The sequence below is a fragment of the Pelodiscus sinensis genome, chromosome 2 (genome assembly GCF_052426305.1).
Source record: "Pelodiscus sinensis isolate ZL-2025 chromosome 2, ASM5242630v1, whole genome shotgun sequence".
In the NCBI taxonomy this organism is placed as follows: Eukaryota; Metazoa; Chordata; order Testudines; family Trionychidae; genus Pelodiscus; species Pelodiscus sinensis.
The window spans coordinates 258,869,019-258,888,787 of NC_143053.1; the positions used below are offsets into that span (position 1 = coordinate 258,869,019).

Consider the following 19,769-nt stretch of genomic DNA (forward strand, 5'->3'; position numbering starts at 1 on the left):
GTAGCTCTGTGAATGGCATTTAAAACCAGTTCGTTCTCTTATCCTCACACATGCTACATCTAGACTGGCGTGATTTTCCGCAAATGCTTTTAACGGAAATTTTCCGTTAAAAGCATTTGCAGAAAAGAGCATCTAGATTGGCACGGACACTTTTCTGCAAAAGCATCCGTGGCCAATCTAGATGCGCTTTTGTGCAAAAAAGCCCCAATCGCCATTTTTGCGATCGGGGCTTTTTTGTGCAAACAAATCTGAGCTGTCTACACTGGCCCTTTTGCGCAAAAGGACTTTTGCCCGAACGGGAGCAGCATAGTATTTCCGCAAGAAGCACTGATTTCGTACATGGGATCGTCAGTGTTCTTGTGGAAATTCAAGCGGCCACTGTAGACAGCTGGCAAGTTTTTCTGCAAAAGCAGCTGATTTTGCAGAAAAACTTGCCAGTCTAGACACAGCCATGTAGTATGAGCTTTTGTGGGTAAAACCCTCATCATTGGGTGAGTTTGGAGTGGAAATAACAAATCAAATAACTTACCAAACAAATATAATAAAAGTGAGATCTATAAACAGTACAAGTACCTGCCAATTGTAGGACCCCTGTTAATGAGGCTGATTGGGGGGGATGTGCCCCATTGTGCTGTAATGGGGGGGCTGTCTGCTTTGTAACCCAGTGTCCCCACCTGGCTGGGATGTGCGATTCCCACTGACTCACCCACATGTGGATTGGCCCAGACACCTAGTCCTGGCCTGAGCAGTGAGCAAAGTTCTACCCAGGGGGAGAGACGAAGGAAGGGAGATGGAGACGGCCACCTGGCTGGAGGGCAGGGCCTGGGAGCTGGGCAGTAGGAGTATGGGGAAGCATGGTGGGAGCAGACAAACCAGTATGGGGGTTCAGGGGCCTGTGACCCCCACCCAGGGAACTAGGCTGTTGGCCTATCATATGCCTACATCGAGCCTACGCTGGGCTGTATCTTGGAGAAGCAATAAACCCGTTGGAGTAAAATCTGGCTGTGGATGGGGGTGCAGGGTTAGGGGGCTCCCATTCCTAGCGTTTGATGTGACAATGCAGATATTAAAGGCAGGGGAAATTGGCTTTGTAATGCGTTACCAGTTAATGGTTTTATTTAAGGCCAGGGGAATTGAATTCTAGTTCTGCAGCCTCTCTAACTGGGTGGTGAAATTCCTTTGTGGAAGAACAGCTCCTTTTAAATCCATGCGTGAGACCAGGCAGGTTTAAATGTTCCCCTCCAGCCGTGGGAGTCCCAGAGCTTTGAATTGCCAGTGCTGCAAACGCCTGCTGAGATCTGACCATGCAACTGGCGCTTGCTCTGCCTGCGCCATCACACCTGTTCTGCAGGCCCGGGCCCGCTCCCAAGGACGTGGTGCAAACCCGCTGAGTTCCCCTGGTGCAGCTGTGGCCTTCAGTGAGCCTTGCTGGGAGAACCGACGGAGCTTGGCTGACGGTTCCTTAGCGGGCAGGGAAGGGAGCGATATTCCAGCCCTGGGGCCGAGGGGATGGGCTGTGACTAGAGACGAAGGGGGATGCGACTCTTGTCTGAAGGTGGCAGCCCCTGGAATGGAACAGCACTTGGGCCGGGAGTTTCGGCGGGTGGAGGTGTCCTCTAGCCGGCTCAGATCTCCCCAGAGCTGGAGCCGTGGCTGGAGCTTGTGGTGGGAGCCAGAACGCAAAGCCAGCCCCCTTCATGGCTGCGGTCTGAGCCCCGTGACTGGGGTGCACGGGCTCTAGTGGCGCCAAGTGCCCCTTGGCTCTGCAGGCTTAGCACTGCCGTGGCGCTAGGGGGGCCTGGAGCAAGCGCACGACTCACCCTCTCCTTCTGCTCTCTCCCCAGATGGCTCTCGGAACGCCTCCAGCGCGTCCACCCCCAGCGGTGACTCCTCGCTCCCCTCAGCCCTGACCCTGCCGCCGACCCCCCTGGCAGCCGACCCCGCCTGCCTGAGCCTCGCCGCCATGGACCCCTCTCTCGGCAGCCCGGGGGCCCTGGCCTTCCTGCCCGCCAAGAACGAGGACCGGCCCCAGCCCGAAGGAGCCAGCTGCGACACGGCTGCCGGCGGCTCGCCCACCAGCCTGGCCGCGCTGAGCGAGTGCAGCCAGGTCCTGCTGGAAACGCCTCCCAAAGTCTGCACGGCCCCCCCAGACCTGCTGGGCGTGGATACGCTGGACACCAGGATCGTGATGGGGGAGGAGACCCGGTGCAGCAGCGACGAAAGGGGGGCAGAGCAGCCCGGCTCGCGGCTGGAGGCCAAGGTTCCTGCGGCGGAGGCGGTGAGCCCGGTGGCCGACGCCGGAGAGGAGTTGAGTGAGGAGGAAGAGCCGATCCCAGAGAGCAGCTTGGAGGATGCTGGGAAGCGCTTGGCCCAGGTCACGCCGGGCGAGTCTCCCTGCCCGAAGTCGAGAGACAACCGGCAAGTGTGCGTCTACCAGCCACCTCGGCCGCTGCCCTGGGAGCCCAGAGAGCCAAGCCTGGTGCCGAAGGAGATAGCGTTACCTCAGGGTGAAACCACGGCCGCTGTGCCTTCCCCGTCTCCCCTGCCTGCCAAAGACGCCCACCCCGAGCTGGCTGAGGTGGAGTCCACGCAGGGCAAGCCAGCCCTGGACCCGGACCTGTACTTCACGGCCCCCTCGACGCCCATCAAGACCGTCTATTCCCACCTCAAGCACCACCCTTACGCCAAGGACAGCCTGAGCGAGGAGCAGGGTGAGCTGGACAGCGAAGGGCTCGGCTCCCCGCCCACCTCGCCCTCCGGGTCCTACATCACGGCGGAGGGGGGTAGCTGGGCCTCCTCGGGCACCTCCAGCACCTCCCCGTCTTGTTCTCCCAACCTGATCGCCGAGTCGGAGACCCTGGAGGCCTCGGCGGCGTATGAGGAACCCCTGTTGGAGCCGGAACTTTCGGAGCCAGCTCTATTTCCCAGGCACTCCGGCCTGGCTCCGGAGCAGATGGAGGAGGAAGGGGACGTGTCTTTGGACTCCCTCGGCTCTGGACACACGGCTCTGGCTCCAGAGCCAGCCGAGGAGGAACTGGACGGCCAGATGATGCCGGAAGGAGAGCGGGACTCTGACATTGCTACCTCTGCTGCACGGGTCCCTCGCACCACAGAGCTCCAGGCTTCAGGAGAGCTGCTGCCCGTTCCGGAGACGGACCTGCCCCAGCCAGAAGAAGACTCTGGGGACGAAACGGAGCCGCGGCTCAGCCTCTTGGACGGGGGGCTCCTGAAGATGGACATCTTCAACTTGGAGCAAGTCGGGGCCAACCTGGGGGCCAGGGAGGCAGTGAAAGAGCCTCCGGAGTCCAGCCTGTCGTCCTGCTCCCCCACCCCCTTGCCGGGCCTCCAGTCGGAGTCCAGCAGCCTGTCCGGGACGAGCTGCTCCTCGGATGCGGAGACGCCCAGCAGCCTGCAAGCGGAGCCCACCGCCTCCTCGGCCGAACTGCCCCCCGACTTTGCCGAGGGCCCGGACAACGACCAGATGATCCCGGCCACGCTGCTGCCCTTCTGCGGCAGCCTGATCTTCGAGGCCGAGTCGCTGGAGATCACGCTGTTCCCCCAGGGGGAGTCGGTGGAGAACGACCTCTACGGCGTGGAGGAAGACAACACCTCGGCCTCCTTCCAGCACTCCCTGTCGGAGAACTCCATCAACGAGGGTGTGGACGAGTCCTTTGCCTACCAGGACGACACCTCCCCGTCCTCCGACTCTGCCTCCTATGACGGCGAGGCGGACGTGCAGCTGTACAGCACCGAGCGATACGCCGTGGTGACCCCCTCGGCTCAGGAAGGGGAGAAACCTGCAGCGGGGGACTCGGAGCCGGGGGCCTCCTGCTCCGGCAGCGAGAGCGAGATGGAGACGTCGTCGGATGCCTCGGACACGGATGAGGAATATGCGGCTTTCTCAGAGCTGGGCGGGGTCCCGCCCACGGAGGCACAAGTCGGACTAGAGCCAGAGGGGAGTGCGGCTCCCGAGGATGAGCCGGAAGGAATCACAGAGGCAGAAGAGCAGCATCAGCCCGCCCGAGGGGAGGAGATGCCGAAATCCGAGCCTCTCGCCGAGCCGCCGGCGGACGGGCTCAGTGATGCTGAAGAGAGCCCAGAGAGCCGGAGCGTTTCGCCCCCAGGCCGCAGCTGGAGTCCCTCCCTGAAACCAGCCAGCGCCACGTCTCCCAGGGGGTCTTTCTGGAGAGCTGACTCTGATGGGGCAGGCGACTCGCCAGAGCAGAGCGACCCCCCTTCGGAGAGCTCCCTCGGGCACCGGTCCTCGCTGTCAGACACACAGGAGGCCCTGGAGAAGGGGTTCCCCGATGCGGAGTGCCTGATCGCCTGCTTCGATACGGACGAGGAGGCTGAGGCCTTCCCTGGACTGGAGGCGGCTGTGGCGAATGCGGAGCCCACGAGCCAGGCAACTGCCGAGGTGTGCGCAATGCCCTGGAGAGGCTGGGAGGGGATGGGAACCGCAATCCCCTTGCCCTGGGAGCAGAAGCCGGCTCCCCACGCGCTAGCGGAGCCTCCCGTGGGGAAAGGCAGCGATGATGCCGCGCTCGAGATCAGCGCCAGGCTGAAGGAGTCGGAAGCCCATCTCCTGGCCCTGCTAGACCAGGACGGCCAGGACCTGGAAGGGAAGAGCGAGGGTCCCTTTGAGGCCCGGCTGGGGGCCGATGAAGCCAGCCTGGAGCAGCCAGAAGTGGCCCGAGCCGACAGCGAGCCAGTAGGGGAGTGCCTGATCGCCTGCTTCTCCTCCTCCGAGGAAGAGCTGGAGGAGGTATCCCTTGACCAAGTCAACAATAACGAGGAACGAGGGGAGCTGTGTGTGGAAGCCAGCCTAGGTCCCCAGGCCTCTCTGGGAGGAAAGGACCCAGAGCCAAATGCACTCCTGGACACAGCTGGCCAGATGGAGCCCATGCTGGACAAGGTGCTGGCTCCACACCCAGAGCCCCCCCTCCCTCCTGGGGAGACAGAGCCCCAAAGCCTGGACCTCCACGTGATGCTGGATGGGAGCAGCACGCTCTGCTGGCAGCAGGACGGGGAGCCAGCGTCTGAGCGCGAGAGCCGTGGGGAGACGTCCTTCAGCCCAGCGGAGTCCTCGCTGCTCCCCCAGGCGGCTGCCGTGCCACTGAGCGCAGAACCAACGGGGGAGCAGGGAGCCCCGAGCCAGGAGCCAGCCCCAGCGGACAGCTGCCTCCCTGAGCCAGCGCAGCTGCGCCCCCAGACCGAGACCAAAGATTCCCACCCAAGAGACCCTCAACTGGACCAGAGCAGGCCCGGCAGCACGGCGCCGGCAGAGCCAAGTGGCGCCACTGACCAGACCCTCGAGATGCCGGGGACGAGCCCCCAAGAGAAGCCACAACCGGCCGAGGCCGCAGAACCGGCCCCGGAACCCGAGTTTGGGGCCTCGCCCGTCGCTGCGGCGATTGAGACCCAGCCGCAGGCAGCTGCTCCGGCTGTGAGCCTGGGGGAGCCTGTGGAAACAGCAGTGCCTGAAGAGGGAGCCAGGGAGGCCCTGCGAGGCGAAGCCACTGAGGAAGCCAGGCAGGCGTCTGCATGGGGGAAGGAGGAACGCAGCCCCAGGCATCCTGTCTTGGCTCCGCTTCGGCCCCTCGGAGACCCACTGGAGATGGAGTCTCCCGCCACGCCGGCCTGGACACGAGCCCTGCCCCAGGCCCCGCAGGTCTGCGGCGTGGATGCCAACGTGCCTGAGCTGAGGGACGACAGGGGGCTCGTAGAAACCGCTGGCTCCTGGGAGCCCGAACATGCGGCTGGAGAGGAGCAAGACGCCTCCGCCCTGGTGAGCTGCAGCGAGAGCGGGTCCCTGGAGAGCGCCGCGGTAGGACGCACGGACGAGGTGACTGGAGCCCAACCCGGTGGCCAAGAGCTGCCTGGTGGGAAGGGGGCCTGGAACCAAGAGGCTGTGGAGGAAGGCGCCCGGCCCGCTCAGGAAGTGGTGGCAACTGCGGAAGAGGAACCAGCTGCCCCGCAGGCCCGCGAGCGTCTCAGCCACGTGCCGGAGGAGGAAGCAGCGCGGGGCACTGAGGCCACGTCGGAAGGAGGAGCCAGCTGCACCGAAGAGGTGGCTCAGCCCGAGGAGGATCGGCCAGGAACTCCCCTGCCCCAGGGCAAGATGGCCGTGGAGCTGGAGGAGAGTGCGGAGGCCGCTTGGGCCGGCGATGACCTGCCCGGGGGCGCTGTCCTGGGAGGAAGCTGGCCGCCAGGCCCTGCAGCACTCAGTCCTTCGCCTGGTTTTGACAGCCCTGCGGCCTCTGCGCAGGAGGAACCCGCCGAGATGGCTTCCTCCAGAGAGTCCTCTCCAGAGCCACCGGCCGCCTCCGAGTCCTTCACTTCCAGCAGCTTCGCAGCCTCTGCGGAGACCCTGGGAGAGGTCCTCAGGCTGGCTGATCCCGCCCTGGAGGGTTTCGGAAGGGAGCAGGCTGCTCCTGAGCAAGCAGAGAGCCCGCGGACCCGGCAGGAAGTGGGCCTGAAGGAGGCAGTCCCGCACCCGCAATATTCCCACCCCAGCAGCGCCTCTCCAGCGTCGCTTGTGCGGGGCCCTTCCCCTGAGCACAGCCCGGCCCCCAGGCCCCCTGGGCAGTGCCTGGCTGTGTGTGTGCACTATCCGTCCCTCCACGAAGCGCCACGTGCCGCTCGCTCGGAGCGAGCCAGGCGAAGAGCCCCCCTGCCGGCGCCCGGCGACCAGCAGCCGCTCTTCACTGCGTCCGAGGCGGAGATCTACGTGGGCCAGCCCCCTGCAGAGGCTGGGGATCGCCGGCCCCATGGCCACCTGGAAGCAGAGGGCCCTGACTCCATGGAACCCAAAGCTGCGGCTGCAGAAGGCCCGTCGGCCAGCCTGGGACTGCGTGAGCCATCTGGTGCCTTGGCGGAGACGGCGGCCGGCCTGCCAGCAGCCTCCCGCGAGCAGCAGCAAATCGCCGCCATGTTACAAGGCTCCTTCGGGAACCTCCAGGCCTCCCAGCTCCGAGCGGGGCCTCCGTGTCCCACGGGCAGCCCGCTGGTGACCGAAGCACAAAGTGTCCTTGCCAGCCTCAAGGAGCGAGTCTGGGAGAGCTCCTCCGGAGAGACCACCCCCGACTCCTGGGAGGCCAGCGAAGCACAAGAGGCAGAAGCGCTGCCTCTCCCGGAAACGCCCGCTCACACGCTGCTCAGCCAGGGCGCGCAGCACACGCCGGGACAAGCACAAGAGAGTAGCCGGGAGCCGGGCAGCCCTGTGCCTCGGCCTCCCTCCCCGGACATCCGCGAGTCCGTGAGCCCTGTGCCACGGCCTCCCTCCCCGGACATCCGCGAGTCCGTGAGCCCTGTGCCACGGCCTCCCTCCCCGGACATCCGCGAGTCCGTGAGCCCTGTGCCACGGCCTCCCTCCCCGGACATCCGCGAGTCCGTGAGCCCTGTGCTGGAGGACCTGGATTTTGCAGATGAAGACTCAGGCTTGCACAGCGAAGGGCCCTCGGAGGAAGAGGCAGCCCAGCCTGCCAAAGATGAGGATGAGAGCTCTCGGAGCCCGGAGGAGCCTGCAGAGCCGGGGATTTCCCCTGGGGAGGCAGGTGTAGATGGTGCCGAGCCGGAGGCCAGCTGTGCAGGACACCTGCAGAGTCTGCCACATCAAGAAGACCAGGACGATCTGCCAAGCGCAGGTAGTGAAGGCGGCAGAGCGAATGAGGCTCCGCCAGCCGTAGAAGCAACCAGTCCGTTGACGCCGAGTCCCTCTCCTTCTCCTGAGCCCTCGGCAGCATCCCTGGCCGAGGAGTCTCCGCCGCCTCCCGAGTCTCCGCCGCCACCAGAGCCTTGCTCCACCCCTGCAGCCGCTCCTCTTGCGCCAGGCGGGCCTGCCTCTCCCGAAGTCGCGGTGGAGGAGGTGCCTTCTCCTTGCTCTGAACTCCTAGAAGTGCCTCCTGCTTTATCCTTCCCAGCACCTTGCTCAGACGAGCCTGTCCCAGGCCAAAAAGACACCTCAGGGCTGCCCACGCCTGACACGCTCTCCGGCACAGAGGACGCTTGGGTTGAGAACCGGCCGTCTCTCCTGCTGGATTCCAGGAAGTACTTAGAAGGTACCGTCCCCTCTCCTGTACTGGGGGGTGGAGAGTCTGCCCGGGGAGGCGGGTAGAAGGCAGGTCCTCTAGCCCTCTTGTAGATCAGGTTAACAGCAAGGGTGTGGGGGGCCCTTGGGTGGAGAAGCCCGTCCTCCAACGGCCACCCGCGTTCTAGTGTCTTGCCGAAGCTCCTAGCCTCAGACCTCCCTTGAGAGAGCTCAGGGCCAGGAGAAACTTGCCGTGCGTTTAGCCAGTACTGGCTCCTGGGGCTGGCCGAGCACTGCCCGGCTCCCCCGGCTGCCAGGCCCTCGTCTTCGCCCGTCCGCCAAGAGGCCTAGCCCCCAGCTGGCCACAGCCCCCGCTTCTGCATGGACACGGCTCCTGCAGCGCCTCTCAGGCTCTCCCCAAGGTCCTGGGTTGAGACGTGGGGGTCCCATCGGTCTCCTGGCACCGTCCCATGGGCCAGGCACCCCTGGCCCAACCCAAGAGCCCCGAGAGGGCAGGGCTGGTCCCCAGGCAGCTGCCGTGCGGGGCAGGAAAAGCAGCCTCTAACCTGGCCCTCTGCGCGGAGGCTTCCAGCTGGTAACCGGCCTGGCCCCGCTCTGGGTGGAGCGTCACCCCCTTGCTCCAGCTCAGCCGCACGCTGGGGCACCAGCTGGGTCCTGCCATGGGCCCCGGCAGAACCTGGTTTGCTTAAGCGCCCCCCGTGGCTCAGCAAGGGGCCGTGCCTGGTCCTCTCCCTGACCTCTAGCGGCTCCTGCTTTCTAGTGCTTCGGGGTGGGGAACCTCCGGCCTGGACGCAGCAGCCCCTGGCTTGCCTGGATCTGGCCCCCGACTCAGGCTCTGGTGGGCAAGGGGGATGGGGCAGGTGGCTCCTCAGTTGGGGACCACGGCAGTGAGGGTTTAGGGGGGTTTGGGCTTCACTTGCATGGCCCCTCATTGCAAGGGGGGGGCGGCAGAGCCTCGGGGGGCCAGATCCAGGCCGGGGGGGGGGGCTGTAGGTTCCCCACCCCTGAGCCAGTCGAGGTGGAGACTGCAGGCCTGCGCTAGAGCAGCCCTTCCCTCACGGCTGTTCAGTGGCTCCTTGCCAGGCAGACGCTCTGACGTCTGTAGCCCTCTGCCGGTCCCGCTGTGAGGGCAGGGGCCTCTAGGACCGGAGCCCCTTCCCCCACAGCCCCGTGCTTCCTGGTGTCGCTGGGACTTGGGCGTGTACAGCTGGAACTCACTGCTGCTGTGGGCGCCTCCTGGCCGCCGCTGCTGGCTGGAGGCCTCTGAGCGTACGTGGGGGGCGCTCGCTGGCCCCAGCACGGACCTGGCCTCCCAGCCCCCATGGTGAAAACTAGCCCCGGGTGTCTCCTGAAGCGGGCACCCGCTGGGGGCTCCGGCCTGGGAGCCTCTGAGGCTGGGAGAAGCAGGGACGGTCTCCTGGGTCTACGTGGTGGGAGAAACGTGCCCCCACGCAGCTGGCCGGGCGGGGAGCCTTGTGGACGCCTGCTGGGGGGACGCTCCCAGAGTGGGCTCGGACCCCGGCCTCACGCAGCCTCTCCTTGCCCCTGCAGCTCTGGAGAGCGCCGCCCCCCCGGCCCCCTGCCGAGACCCCTTCCCCGGCGGCCCAGACGCCCGCGGGAGACCCCCGCTCCCCGGGAACAAAGACCCCCGAGGGCGGGGCTCCGTGTCGGCAGAAGAGAGGCGCGCTCACCGCGGCTCCATCCAGTCGGAGTCCAGCTCCTCCAGCGAGAGCGAGCTGCCCTACCGCTGCCCGGAGATCGAGACCCTGCGGGAGGCGGCCGGCGCGGCGCTGCGGGACGACCGGCCACGGGCGGGCCAGAGGAGCTGGGAAGTGAACCATAAAGGTGCGTGGGGGCGGGCGGGCGCGGGGAAGGCTCCTCTCCGGTCTCGGCCTTTCGACAGCCTGGCACGGCGGCTCCTGCCCGGGAAAGCGCCCCACGCACCTGGGCCCATCCTCCCCTGGCCAGCGGCACCGCTCCAGTGTCCTGGGGGGGGTCTTCCCGCTGGGCCGGGGGTGCTGTGTCCTTGAGCCTGCTGCCTGGGTGGGGAGGGGGACGGAGCTGGCCCCAGGAGCTGTGCACCTGCAGAGTGGTCTGACAGGAGCCTGTGGGGCCGGCCTGGCTCCTGCCCAGCCCCTTCAGCATCGGCCGGTGCAGAGCTGCTGCTGGCGCAGACCCCGCGGAGAACGGCCTGGCTGTCCTGCGGCCCAGCTGGGCTTTCCAAGCTCGCCAGCCCCCCCGGCACGTGCAGGCCAGCGCCCGGACCCCCGGGGCAGGGGGAAGAGCAGTGCTGGACTGAGCCTCTCGCTGGGTGATCCTGGCCGGCCTTCGCCTGCACCGCACTAGCCGAGCCCGGGCTCTAGCCGAGGACTTGCCCCGTCTGTGTCCGGTTCCCGGGGCTCGGTGCCCGTGCGCACGGCTGGGTTTCCGCCCGGAGCCAAGGCGCTGGGGATGGCGACCAGGCAAGTGCCGGGGTGGGACTGTCGGTCACTCACCACATCCCCCAGGCTGCTGGAGGGAGGTAGCCTGCTGGCCCCGGGGAGGACGCAGCTCAGGGCGACACTGGCTAGAAGCGGGGGCGGCGGGGGGGGAGAGGAGGAGGCTGCTGTGTCCTGCCCCTGCAGTGCAGGGAGCTGGTGTCCTCCCCGCCTGGCTGGCCCACGCTGCGGTTCGGGCCCTGTACCGACGCGCCAGGCGGGACGTCCCTGCCGGGTGTGCAGGGCGGGACTGGGTTAATGGACGGGGCTGGGGGGCAGCCTGAGGTCGCTGCCAGAGCCAGGAGACCCCTGGCCCCTCTGGAGCAGCTCGGGCCCCTCCTGGCCTCCCTCCGAGGCTCCCACCGAGGCACAAAGCACTGTGGGTACCGCAGGGCCCGGGCACGGGGGCAGTGCTGAGCCTGGGCAAACCCCACCGGGAGCATGCAGGGATCTGGCCTGGCTCTGCTGGGTGCTGGCGACCGGGGGGACAGGGGGCAGCTGTTCACCTGCAGTTTCCACCCCCGAGGGGGCTGCCCCTCGCTTCTAAAGTGCCCGGCTGGAGGCGGGAAGGGCTGTGTCCGTGCCAGACCGCACAGCCTGTGGACAGGGCGCTGGACTGGCTCTTGGGTGCAGAGCACGTGTCTCTGCCACTGACTCACCGGGTCACCTTGGGCACATCCCTTCTACCACTTGCTGACTTGAGAGTAAGCCCCTTGGTCAGGGCAATGGAGGGACGAGTCCCTCCTGGCACAGAGCCGGGTGCATCTCACCCGTGTCCCGTATTCCTGCCCCTCAGTTGCCCCTTCCCCGCCTGCAGAGCAGTGGATTCAGGGCTGCTGTCGAAGGGGGAGCCGAGCTGTGCCTCTAAGCGGGGGGACCGGCCTGTCCTGGCACCAGGATAAGCCCTCCCGTGCCAGGGAGGGAAGGGAATGGGTGGCCATGCCCCAGACGCTGCTGACGGCCGCCTCTCTCCCAGGCTCTTGCCACGACTCGGAGAGCAACGACGAGTCTCTTCCGGAGCTGGAGGAGCCGGACGTCTCAGAGCCCCGGGCCGCGCAGACTCAGGTACGGGGCTGCCGAGGGAGGGCCTGCAGGTCCTGGTGCAGGGACGGATTGAATTGGCTTCCGGAACCTGCTCCTCGGGGGCCTCCGCTTACTAGCTGGGAGACCTGGGGGGAGGCCGGGGGGGAGGCCGGCAGGAACGTGCCGAGCTCTGCCAAGCGCAGGCCTGGGGAGGTGCAAAGCCGAAGTAGGGGCCCCCCAAGAGACCCCCTTGTCGGGGCCTTGGGGTAGCCAGGGAACAGGCCTCGGGACGTGTCCGACCTGGCTGTGCAGCTGGCGGGGAGGGAGGGTGTCTCCCCCAGCCTGGATAGAATCAGGGTGGGGGGGGGGCCATGCCAGTGCCCCCCCATTGGCAGCGGAGCACCCCGGGGAGTAAGGACTGCAAGGGGGCCCCTGGGACTCCCAGAGCACCTGAGGGGCAGCAGCCCCACGCAGTGTCCCGGGGGTCCCTCCCCTCTCGTTCCAGGCCCCCGGTCCAGCTGGCAGCTCCCTCCCTTGTGAATAGCTCAGGGGCTGGCTTGGGTTGGAACTGCCTGCAGGCCCCGGTTCTGGGGAGATCCAGCTGGGTGCTTCTCCCCATGGGGTGGGGCCAGGGATGCAGGCGGGGGGGGGGGGGGGCAGGCTCGGCCTGGGGAAGGTGCCGTGGGCAGGAGGGGGAGATGGGTGCTCTCGGGTGCAGGGGGAGAACCGGGTGGTGGTGGCTGCTCCTCCCTTAGCCCTCCAGGCAGCTGGGAGGGTCACCTGGGGGAGCGGCTGAACTTGCCCTTGGGGCCGGGGGAGGGGGCAGTGTTGGCTGCCAGGAGCCGCTGGAGGCTGGTTCCCGAGGACCCGCGTAATGAGGCACCCGCGCTGGCCTCGAATTTGCAGCTGCTCCCTCTCCCCGGCTCCCAGCCCCAATGGCTCCTTCTGCCAGAGCCTGCCCACGAAAGCCGGGGCCGCTGCGCCTGTCTCTGGGGAGGGGCGTAAAGGCCGGTGGCGGGGGGAGCATTCTTCCCCGCCCTGAGACAGGAGAATGGGATCCCTCCTCTGCACGGGACTCGATCCCCTGGGGCTGGACACCCCCACTCCGGCCTCGCACAGACTGGCTTGGACACCTTCTGCCCGTTTCCCTGGCGGGAGGGCCGGCTCTGGTCTCCCCTCTCCACCGGGCGGTGGGGGAGCTGCTCTGTGGCGCCCGTGTCTTGCAGGCACAGCTCACCCACTCGCTGGGCGCCGGGGAGGAAACCATCAGCAAAGCCAAGCAGAGCCGGAGCGAGAAGAAAGCCAGGAAGGTCAGTAGCGAGAGGGTGAACCGGCCCGCTGGAGACGGCCCCTCTTGCGGGGGCATGGAGCCCGGCTGCGGGGAGAGGCCTCGGCCGGTGGTCTGGCAGCCTCGGTCTTCGGCACGTGGGGTGTCTGGGCCGACTGTGCCGGGGCTGGGGGCCTTGCGTGGCTGCCCCGTGGGCTGGAAGAGCGGGGGAGGTCTGACCAGCCCTGTGTCCGGCGCAGTGAGTTGGGCTTGGCGCAGTCTGGGCAGGGTTCCGGAGCCGGCTCAGCAAGGAGCGATCAACCCTGTGACTGAGCCCCGACTCCTGGTCCCTCCTGCCCCGGCCATGGGGCTGTGCCGGGGCAGCAGGAGGGCCATTGCAGACGACGGGAGCTGCCGAGGGGAAGGCTGCCTCCCCAACAGCCGCAAGGCTGGGCAGAGATGGGGAACCTCGACACCTCCCCAGGCGCTGGAGGGCGAGGGGACCAGGGTCTCCCTCCAGCTGGGTGGGGCAAGGGGGATTTTAGCAGCTGGGTAAGTCTGTCAGCGCTCGTCACAGGGCCTGTCTCCAGAGCCAGTCGTGGGCAGTTTGCAGGTCTCTGGGGCCAGGGCTTTGCTGGGTCCCCTCCGGAATTGTCGGGGTCCCCTCTGGCCCCACTTCCCCAGGAGCAGGATGTCATGGTGCACAGGCCGCGCCAGGGCCCCGGTGTCCTCGCCCTGGTGTCCCTGCCGGTGTCCCCACCCTGGCTGGTGCTGCCTGTGGCCAGTAACGTGCTGGCCTGTCTCCCCGCAGGCCATGTCCAAGCTGGGTCTGCGGCAGATTCACGGCGTCACCAGGATCACCATCCGGAAGTCCAAGAACATCCTGTTTGTGATCACCAAGCCGGACGTGTTCAAGAGCCCGGCGTCCGACATCTACATCGTGTTTGGGGAAGCCAAGGTGAGGCTGGGCTGAGCTGGGAGGATGGTGACCCGCTGGGGCGTTGCCCGGCCCGTGCCCTGCTGTTCCACCTGGCGCGGCTCGCCACAGCCCAGAGCTGGTCGCACCCTCGGGAGAGCGACTGAGCCGCTGTGGGGCCTGCAGTCCCACTTGCTCTTGCTGGTCAGAGCCGAGTGCCTGGTGTAAACGGGAGCCCTAACGAGCCGCCGCGGGGGGCACCTGGCGAGGGCACGCTCACAGCCGTGCCCCGGCCTCAGCAGGGCGGCTCTCTGGACTCCCAGCCCCACAGGGCGCCAGGGCTGAGCTCCAAGAGCTGTAGGAAGCAGAGGAGGAAACACTGGCCCCTCCGCAGCTAGTGCCAGGCCGAGGGGGAGAGCAGGCCTGGAACGGGGCCCGAGCTGGATGGAGTCATGGAGGTTTGGGCCGGCTGGGCCGGGGAGGGGTCTCCAGCCTCTGTCAGGCTGGGAACGGGCGACGGGGCTGGGGGGGGATCACTGGATTCCCTGTTCATCCTTTGGGGCGCCTGGCATCTGCTGCTGAGGGCAGGCCGGAGACTGGGCTGTATGGGCCTTTGCTCTGACCCAGCCCGGTCATGCTTGAGTCCCCGCTCTGGTGTCTTCCTGCTGCACCGCTTGGCTTCCCTCCCTCCCCGATCTGCTCTCCTCTCCTTGCGGGGCTGGCCAAGGAGCCGGCTCAGCGTGCTCCCCCTGGCTGGAGGGGAGAGCTCGGGGGCCCAGGGCTCCCCGTGACCCGTCCTTGGAGGCAGGCAGAGCGCTCCTCCTTCCGCCGGGCTCCCCTACCCGTCCCGGCTGGCAGGCTGCCGTGGGGGCTCCCTCGGGCGGGGTCTCCGCCCAGCCCCTGACGGCTCTGTCCCCGCAGATCGAAGACCTGTCGCAGCAGGTGCACAAGGCGGCGGCGGAGAAGTTCAAGGTGCCGATGGAGCACTCGCCGTTGATCACCGAGGCGGCCCCTGCCCTGGCTATCAAGGAGGAGAGTGAGGAAGAGGAGGAGGTGAGGCCTGGCTGCACCGCACACCTGGGCTGGGTTGGGGAGCCACGCGCGGGCCTGGCTGGACTGTTCCGTCCCCCTGCCCAGGGGGCTGCTGGGCCGTGCGGACGCGCTGGCCCCTGCTGGAGGCTGAGGCATGAACCTGGTCCTGCAGCAGCCTTGGCTGGAGTCCGCTGGAGGCTCATTGTCCCCCCTGATGCTGTGGGCACCCTCCGGCCTGCCCTGCCCGGGTGCCGGACTTTGCTGGCCTGGAAGAGGCTGCGGTGCGGAGGGGCCAATAGCTGAGTGTCTCTCCCAACTGGGCAGGGTATAGGCGTGGATCAAGGCCACAGGGTGCTGCACTGGAGGGCAGCACAGAGCCCCAGTGCAGGGCCAGCCGGCAGAGGTAACGCCTGTCCTGCTGGCTCCGCTGGCTCAGTCCCTGCCTCCGGCCCCGCGGGGCGGCTGTCTGTAAGGTGCTGGCAGGCGGTGGCCAAGGAGCAGGCCCAGCCTGCTGTCCAGCTTGTGGCTCCAGACCTGGGTGCTGGCCAGCCCTTGGCCAGGGATCCGGCCCAGGATCCAGCAGGATGAAGTGGAGACAGTCCTGCCTCCGGAGCAAATCCCTCCCCTGCCACGGGCCAGGCTGTGAGCAAGGCCTGGGCTGGCTCTGGACTCCCAGCAGCTCCCTGAGTGCCGCCTCCCCTCCCCAGGTGGATGAGACGGGGCTGGAGGTGAGAGATATCGAGCTGGTGATGGCGCAGGCCAACGTGTCGCGGCCCAAGGCCGTGCGGGCGCTCCGGCACAACAACAACGACATCGTCAACGCCATCATGGTAAGAGTCCCACGACTAGTCCCCGTCTGGGGAAGCCACGTCCCCCTTCAGCAGGGGAAACTGAGGCAGGGGCGCAGGTATCCAAGAGGGGAGTAAAAGGCGAAGCCTGAACAGGAGCTTGGGCCCTCCTGGGGAGTTCCCCGAAGTCCTAATGCCCCTGCCCTTGAGATGAGCACAGGGGAGGGAGTCAAACCAAGCTGCAATCCAATGGGGATGCTTCCCTGAGGGGGGCCCTGGCTGGACCAATGCTGAGAAGCGGGGGGACTTGGAGCACAAGGCCCTTCCAGTGGGGATCCAAGGGAAAATCTTGGGCTCCCCTCTCACCCTCTGCTCTCCCCCCTAGGAGCTGACCATGTAGCAGCTGGCCTGGCTGTGCAAACAGACCCCCCCTCTGTATAGACGGACAGTTACTCCTCTACAGTCCAGCTGGTATCAATACTCTCTAGACCTGCAACTATTCCTCCTCGTCTGCATCTCTAATGCTGCTCAATAAAACAGCCTCGTGTAGTCACTTGAAACGCACGCTGCCTCTGCCTCCGCCTCCTTCCTTCTCTGCCTGGGGCGGGGGCAGGCCTGGGGGCTGACACCGGCTCAGCGGGGTGGAAGCCGGAGGGGGCCAGGGCCTGTCTACACGGCAGCTGGGAGCAGGGTTCCCACCCTGGCAAGGGGGCAGTGCCAGTTCTGCTCCAGCAACAGGGCAGACAGGCAGGGCCTAGCCCCCGAGCTTGGACCAGGGGCTCTGCCGCATGCTGGCTTGGTGAAGCATCTTTCCCCAGGCTGCGGTGGAGGCTCTGCTAGCTGGAGAGCTCAGTACCGGCCTGGCTTTGCAGACAGTGCCCGTGCACCTGCGGGTGGGGTAGCAGCAGCCACCACCTGGCGTCTGCACTCAGACAGCTGTCTGCGAAGGAGGGGCAAGGACTAACCTGGGGCCCTGTGGGAAGGCCCTATGCCAAGCCAGGGCTCTCCCTGCCCTAGGGAGGAGGGGTCCCTTCAGCCAGCCCCAGAGCACGGGGGAAGCAGCCCTAGGCAATGCCAAGGCTAAACAACATCCCTGCAGGGCAGGGGCCCTGTGCTCAAAGCCCATGGGGCTAGGACAGCTTCATTTGACTAGTCAGACCCCTGAGGCCAGATCTGGCCCAGGGACCGCCTGCCCCTACCCACCACGGAGCAGCAGCTGTTGTGGGGCCCTGTTTAAACAGCTGAGAGGGGTGTTGGCTAATGGGTGCTGCTTGTCACCAGGCCTCTCCCCTGTAGGCTGGTAGCTATTCAAAGACCTCCTGGTCTCCTCTTCCTCCCCCTCCCCCATGCCCTGAGCTACTCCCCCAAACTCTCACCACCTGCTCTTCCCCATCCTGTACCAGCCCTGGTAGGTTCATCCTGGCCAGGGCAGGGCCTAAGAAGGTAGGATATTGGGGAAAAACAGTTCCCTAGGGAGGGGGTGGAATCTCCAGCCCTAGAGGTGGTTAAGTCCTGGCTTGACCAAGCCCTGGCTGGGATGACTGAGTTGGGCTTGGTCCTGCCTGGAGCAGGGGGCTGGACTTGATGCGTCCTGAGGGCTCTTCCAGCTCTATGGTTCTAAGGCTGCTGGCTGGGAGTCAAGCAGGTAAGTCTCCTACCCAGATCCTGCCTCTAGTACCCTACCCCTCTACCTGCTCCTGCACCCCTTTCCCAGACCTGGCTCCCACTCCCTCCTGAGTCTTGGTAACTACCCAAACCCCTGCCCCCTAGTCCAGTGCCCCAGGCCACAACTGCCTTCTGCACCCCAATCCCTTACCATAAGCTCCCTTTTACAGCCAGCCTCCATCCCAGACCCTGCATCTCCTCCACTGAGCAGGGAAGTCTCTCCTGCTAATTATGGCCCACCCCAGCCCTTGGGCCCTACAGGCCTCTACCCGAGAGCCTGCCAGCAGCAGTGCAGGGAGAGAGCTGCTATGTACCCTAGCCAGAGCTCCCAGTTGGGAGCCCAGCACAACCCTGCTCCTCTTCCCCCCCCGCTTGCTAAGGTGAGGGGTCCAGTAGCACTGCCTCAGGGCTGGAGCATGTAAAAGTCACAGGCAGGGAGTAGCCCTGAGCTGGTTTGTGTCGGCTGGGGGGGGGGCTCCTGGCTCTCCTTGGGGCACAGCTTGCCCTAGGCATGTGAGCTTTGGGGCAGGCCAGAGCTGCCCTCTGCAGTTGGAGATGGTCTCTAATTTTCATCTCTTCTTCCCCCCCCCAGCCTCTTCTTCTTCTCTCCCCCCCCCCCCCTCCAGCCCTGAGCCACACTCCCCCAAACTCTCCCCACCTGCTCTTTCCCCATCCTGTACTAGCCCCAGTAGGTTCATCCTGGGCTGTGCCCTGAGAGTAAGCTGCTTTGAGTTTACATGTGGGGAAACTGAGACCAGTGGGACTCCCCGCTGGGTGCTAGTCTAGCGCTCTTACCACTAGGCCATGCTGCTGTGTGTACCAGTTCCCAGCTCAGGCCCCAAGTACATACCCCAGCAATCCACTTGCCTGTGGGGGAAGGGCCCCTGCAAGCTGCTGGCCCTGCCCTGGGTTCCTCCCCCACCCGGCAGGCCAGCCGGCTTTCTTCTGAAAGCCCGAAAGTTTGTTTAGTTGCAAAAACAGCTTTTGTTGCTGGGGGGAGAATGCTGAGTCTGCAATTGCCAGCCCTGCTGAGCCTGCTGTTCCCATAAGGGCCACAATGGGGGGGTGTGAACCTGCCTGATCCAGATTCTCTTCTCTCCTCCCCCCCCCCCCCCATTGCTCTCTCCAAGGGACTAGGTCAGCATCAGCCTCCCCCCAGATTGGTCGGGTAGGTTCTGAAGCATTTGAGTCACGGGGCTGAGATGGTCAAACGCCCTGTTTCTACCCTGGCTGCAGTAAGATCTTGGGGTGTCTGAGGCAAGGGGCCTTTGTGCTTCGGAAGTTTAGCTAATGGCAGGCTGCCCCTCCCCACGTAAGGGCTACAATCAAAATGTTTCAGTGTTTAGGATTTCCAGCTCCTGCCCATGTTAATGACAGTGTCCCCCCCCCCCCCTCCCCCCAAAGCTGGGGCTGAGAAAAGATCAGTGGCTGCAGGCTGGGAGAATTGTCTCCCTCCACTCCAGCACTGCAGGGGATGAGGGCTTGACCTGCAGCCAGCACAGGCCGGGTGGCTGGGGAGGAGAGGGGAGGCCGCTGGCTGCTACACGTGCCATGGAGTTGCAGCTGTGCCCCCAACTCAGGACCACACCACACGAGCAGCAAGTCACCAGTCGGCCACCAGTTCCCTGTGAAACCCATCAGGAGCTCAGGGTTGTGCCTCAGTGTCCCAGCTAGCCCCACAGCTGGCCGCCCTGCAGGACAGGCATCCACGGGGCTCTGGAGTGCCAAAGTGCAAGGGGGCAGCAAGCTGGGCCTTCTGCCGGGCTAAGCTGCTCCCTAACTACAGAGGCTGTCACTACATGATTACTAACACAACCCTTGGTGGTCACACGGGTACTCACAGGGCCCCACGCCCGGGGAGCCCCTGGCCACCCTGCGCTGCTGCCTCGGATCCAGCGGCAGGAAGCCGGTTTAACAATTGACTCCCACCTGCTGCCCTGCACTGCTACCTCCGATACGGGGGAGGAGAAAGTGCTGTCCCAGGCAGCTCCATGGGAGCCAATGGCCCAGCTCACGTCTTCCCCCTCCACGCAGCAGCATAAGGGTGAGGGGTACGCATGGGGGGCTGGCTCCTGCCTCCCCCCCACACTGCTGCCTCTATGGGGGGGGGCCAGCAGGCGGCTCTGCGGAAACCAGCATACACAGGGAGCGGCCTTAAAAGAGAGCTCCCCCCAGGCACTGCCTCCACCCCCCCATCCAGAAGCAGCAAGGGCGGGGGAAGTGCCGTCCTTCCGAGTAACCGACAAGCCCAGAGCCTTGGAAAGATAAGACTTTTGCATGGGGGCGGGGAACCCATTAGCTACAAGCTGCTCTCGGCCACTCACTAGCCCCTGTAACAAGGAGCCGTCGTGCCCCACACGAGAGGCAGGCCAGGTGGGTCTAGACGCCCTTCGCCACTGCTGCCAGCCTACCCCGCCCTCCTCCCTTGCTGGGAACTATGACGCAGCCACTTGTGGAAGCTGAAAACCAGGGGCTGTTTGGTGGTGGGCACCAGCTAGTAAAGTCACATGCAAGTTGTGAGCGATTGCAGAGCCAGAGGCACGGAGAGATC

General features: G+C 65.8%; 1 protein-coding gene across 2 annotated transcripts in view; it reads left to right on the plus strand.

Annotated features, from left to right (window-relative positions):
- The window catches only part of LOC102463830 (uncharacterized), a 37,749-nt gene extending 21,632 nt beyond the window's left edge, over nucleotides 1–16,117 (plus strand). For both annotated transcript variants that reach the window (XM_075922998.2, XM_075922997.2), the window contains exons 2-9: nucleotides 1,845–8,060; nucleotides 9,602–9,895; nucleotides 11,504–11,592; nucleotides 12,777–12,860; nucleotides 13,629–13,775; nucleotides 14,655–14,786; nucleotides 15,473–15,595; nucleotides 15,939–16,117. In XM_075922998.2, the coding sequence (XP_075779113.2) occupies nucleotides 1,845–8,060; nucleotides 9,602–9,895; nucleotides 11,504–11,592; nucleotides 12,777–12,860; nucleotides 13,629–13,775; nucleotides 14,655–14,786; nucleotides 15,473–15,595; nucleotides 15,939–15,953 (7,100 nt within the window). In that variant the 3' untranslated portion in view covers nucleotides 15,954–16,117. The remainder of the gene's footprint in view (nucleotides 1–1,844; nucleotides 8,061–9,601; nucleotides 9,896–11,503; nucleotides 11,593–12,776; nucleotides 12,861–13,628; nucleotides 13,776–14,654; nucleotides 14,787–15,472; nucleotides 15,596–15,938) is intronic.
- The last annotated feature ends 3,652 nt before the right edge of the window (nucleotides 16,118–19,769 follow it).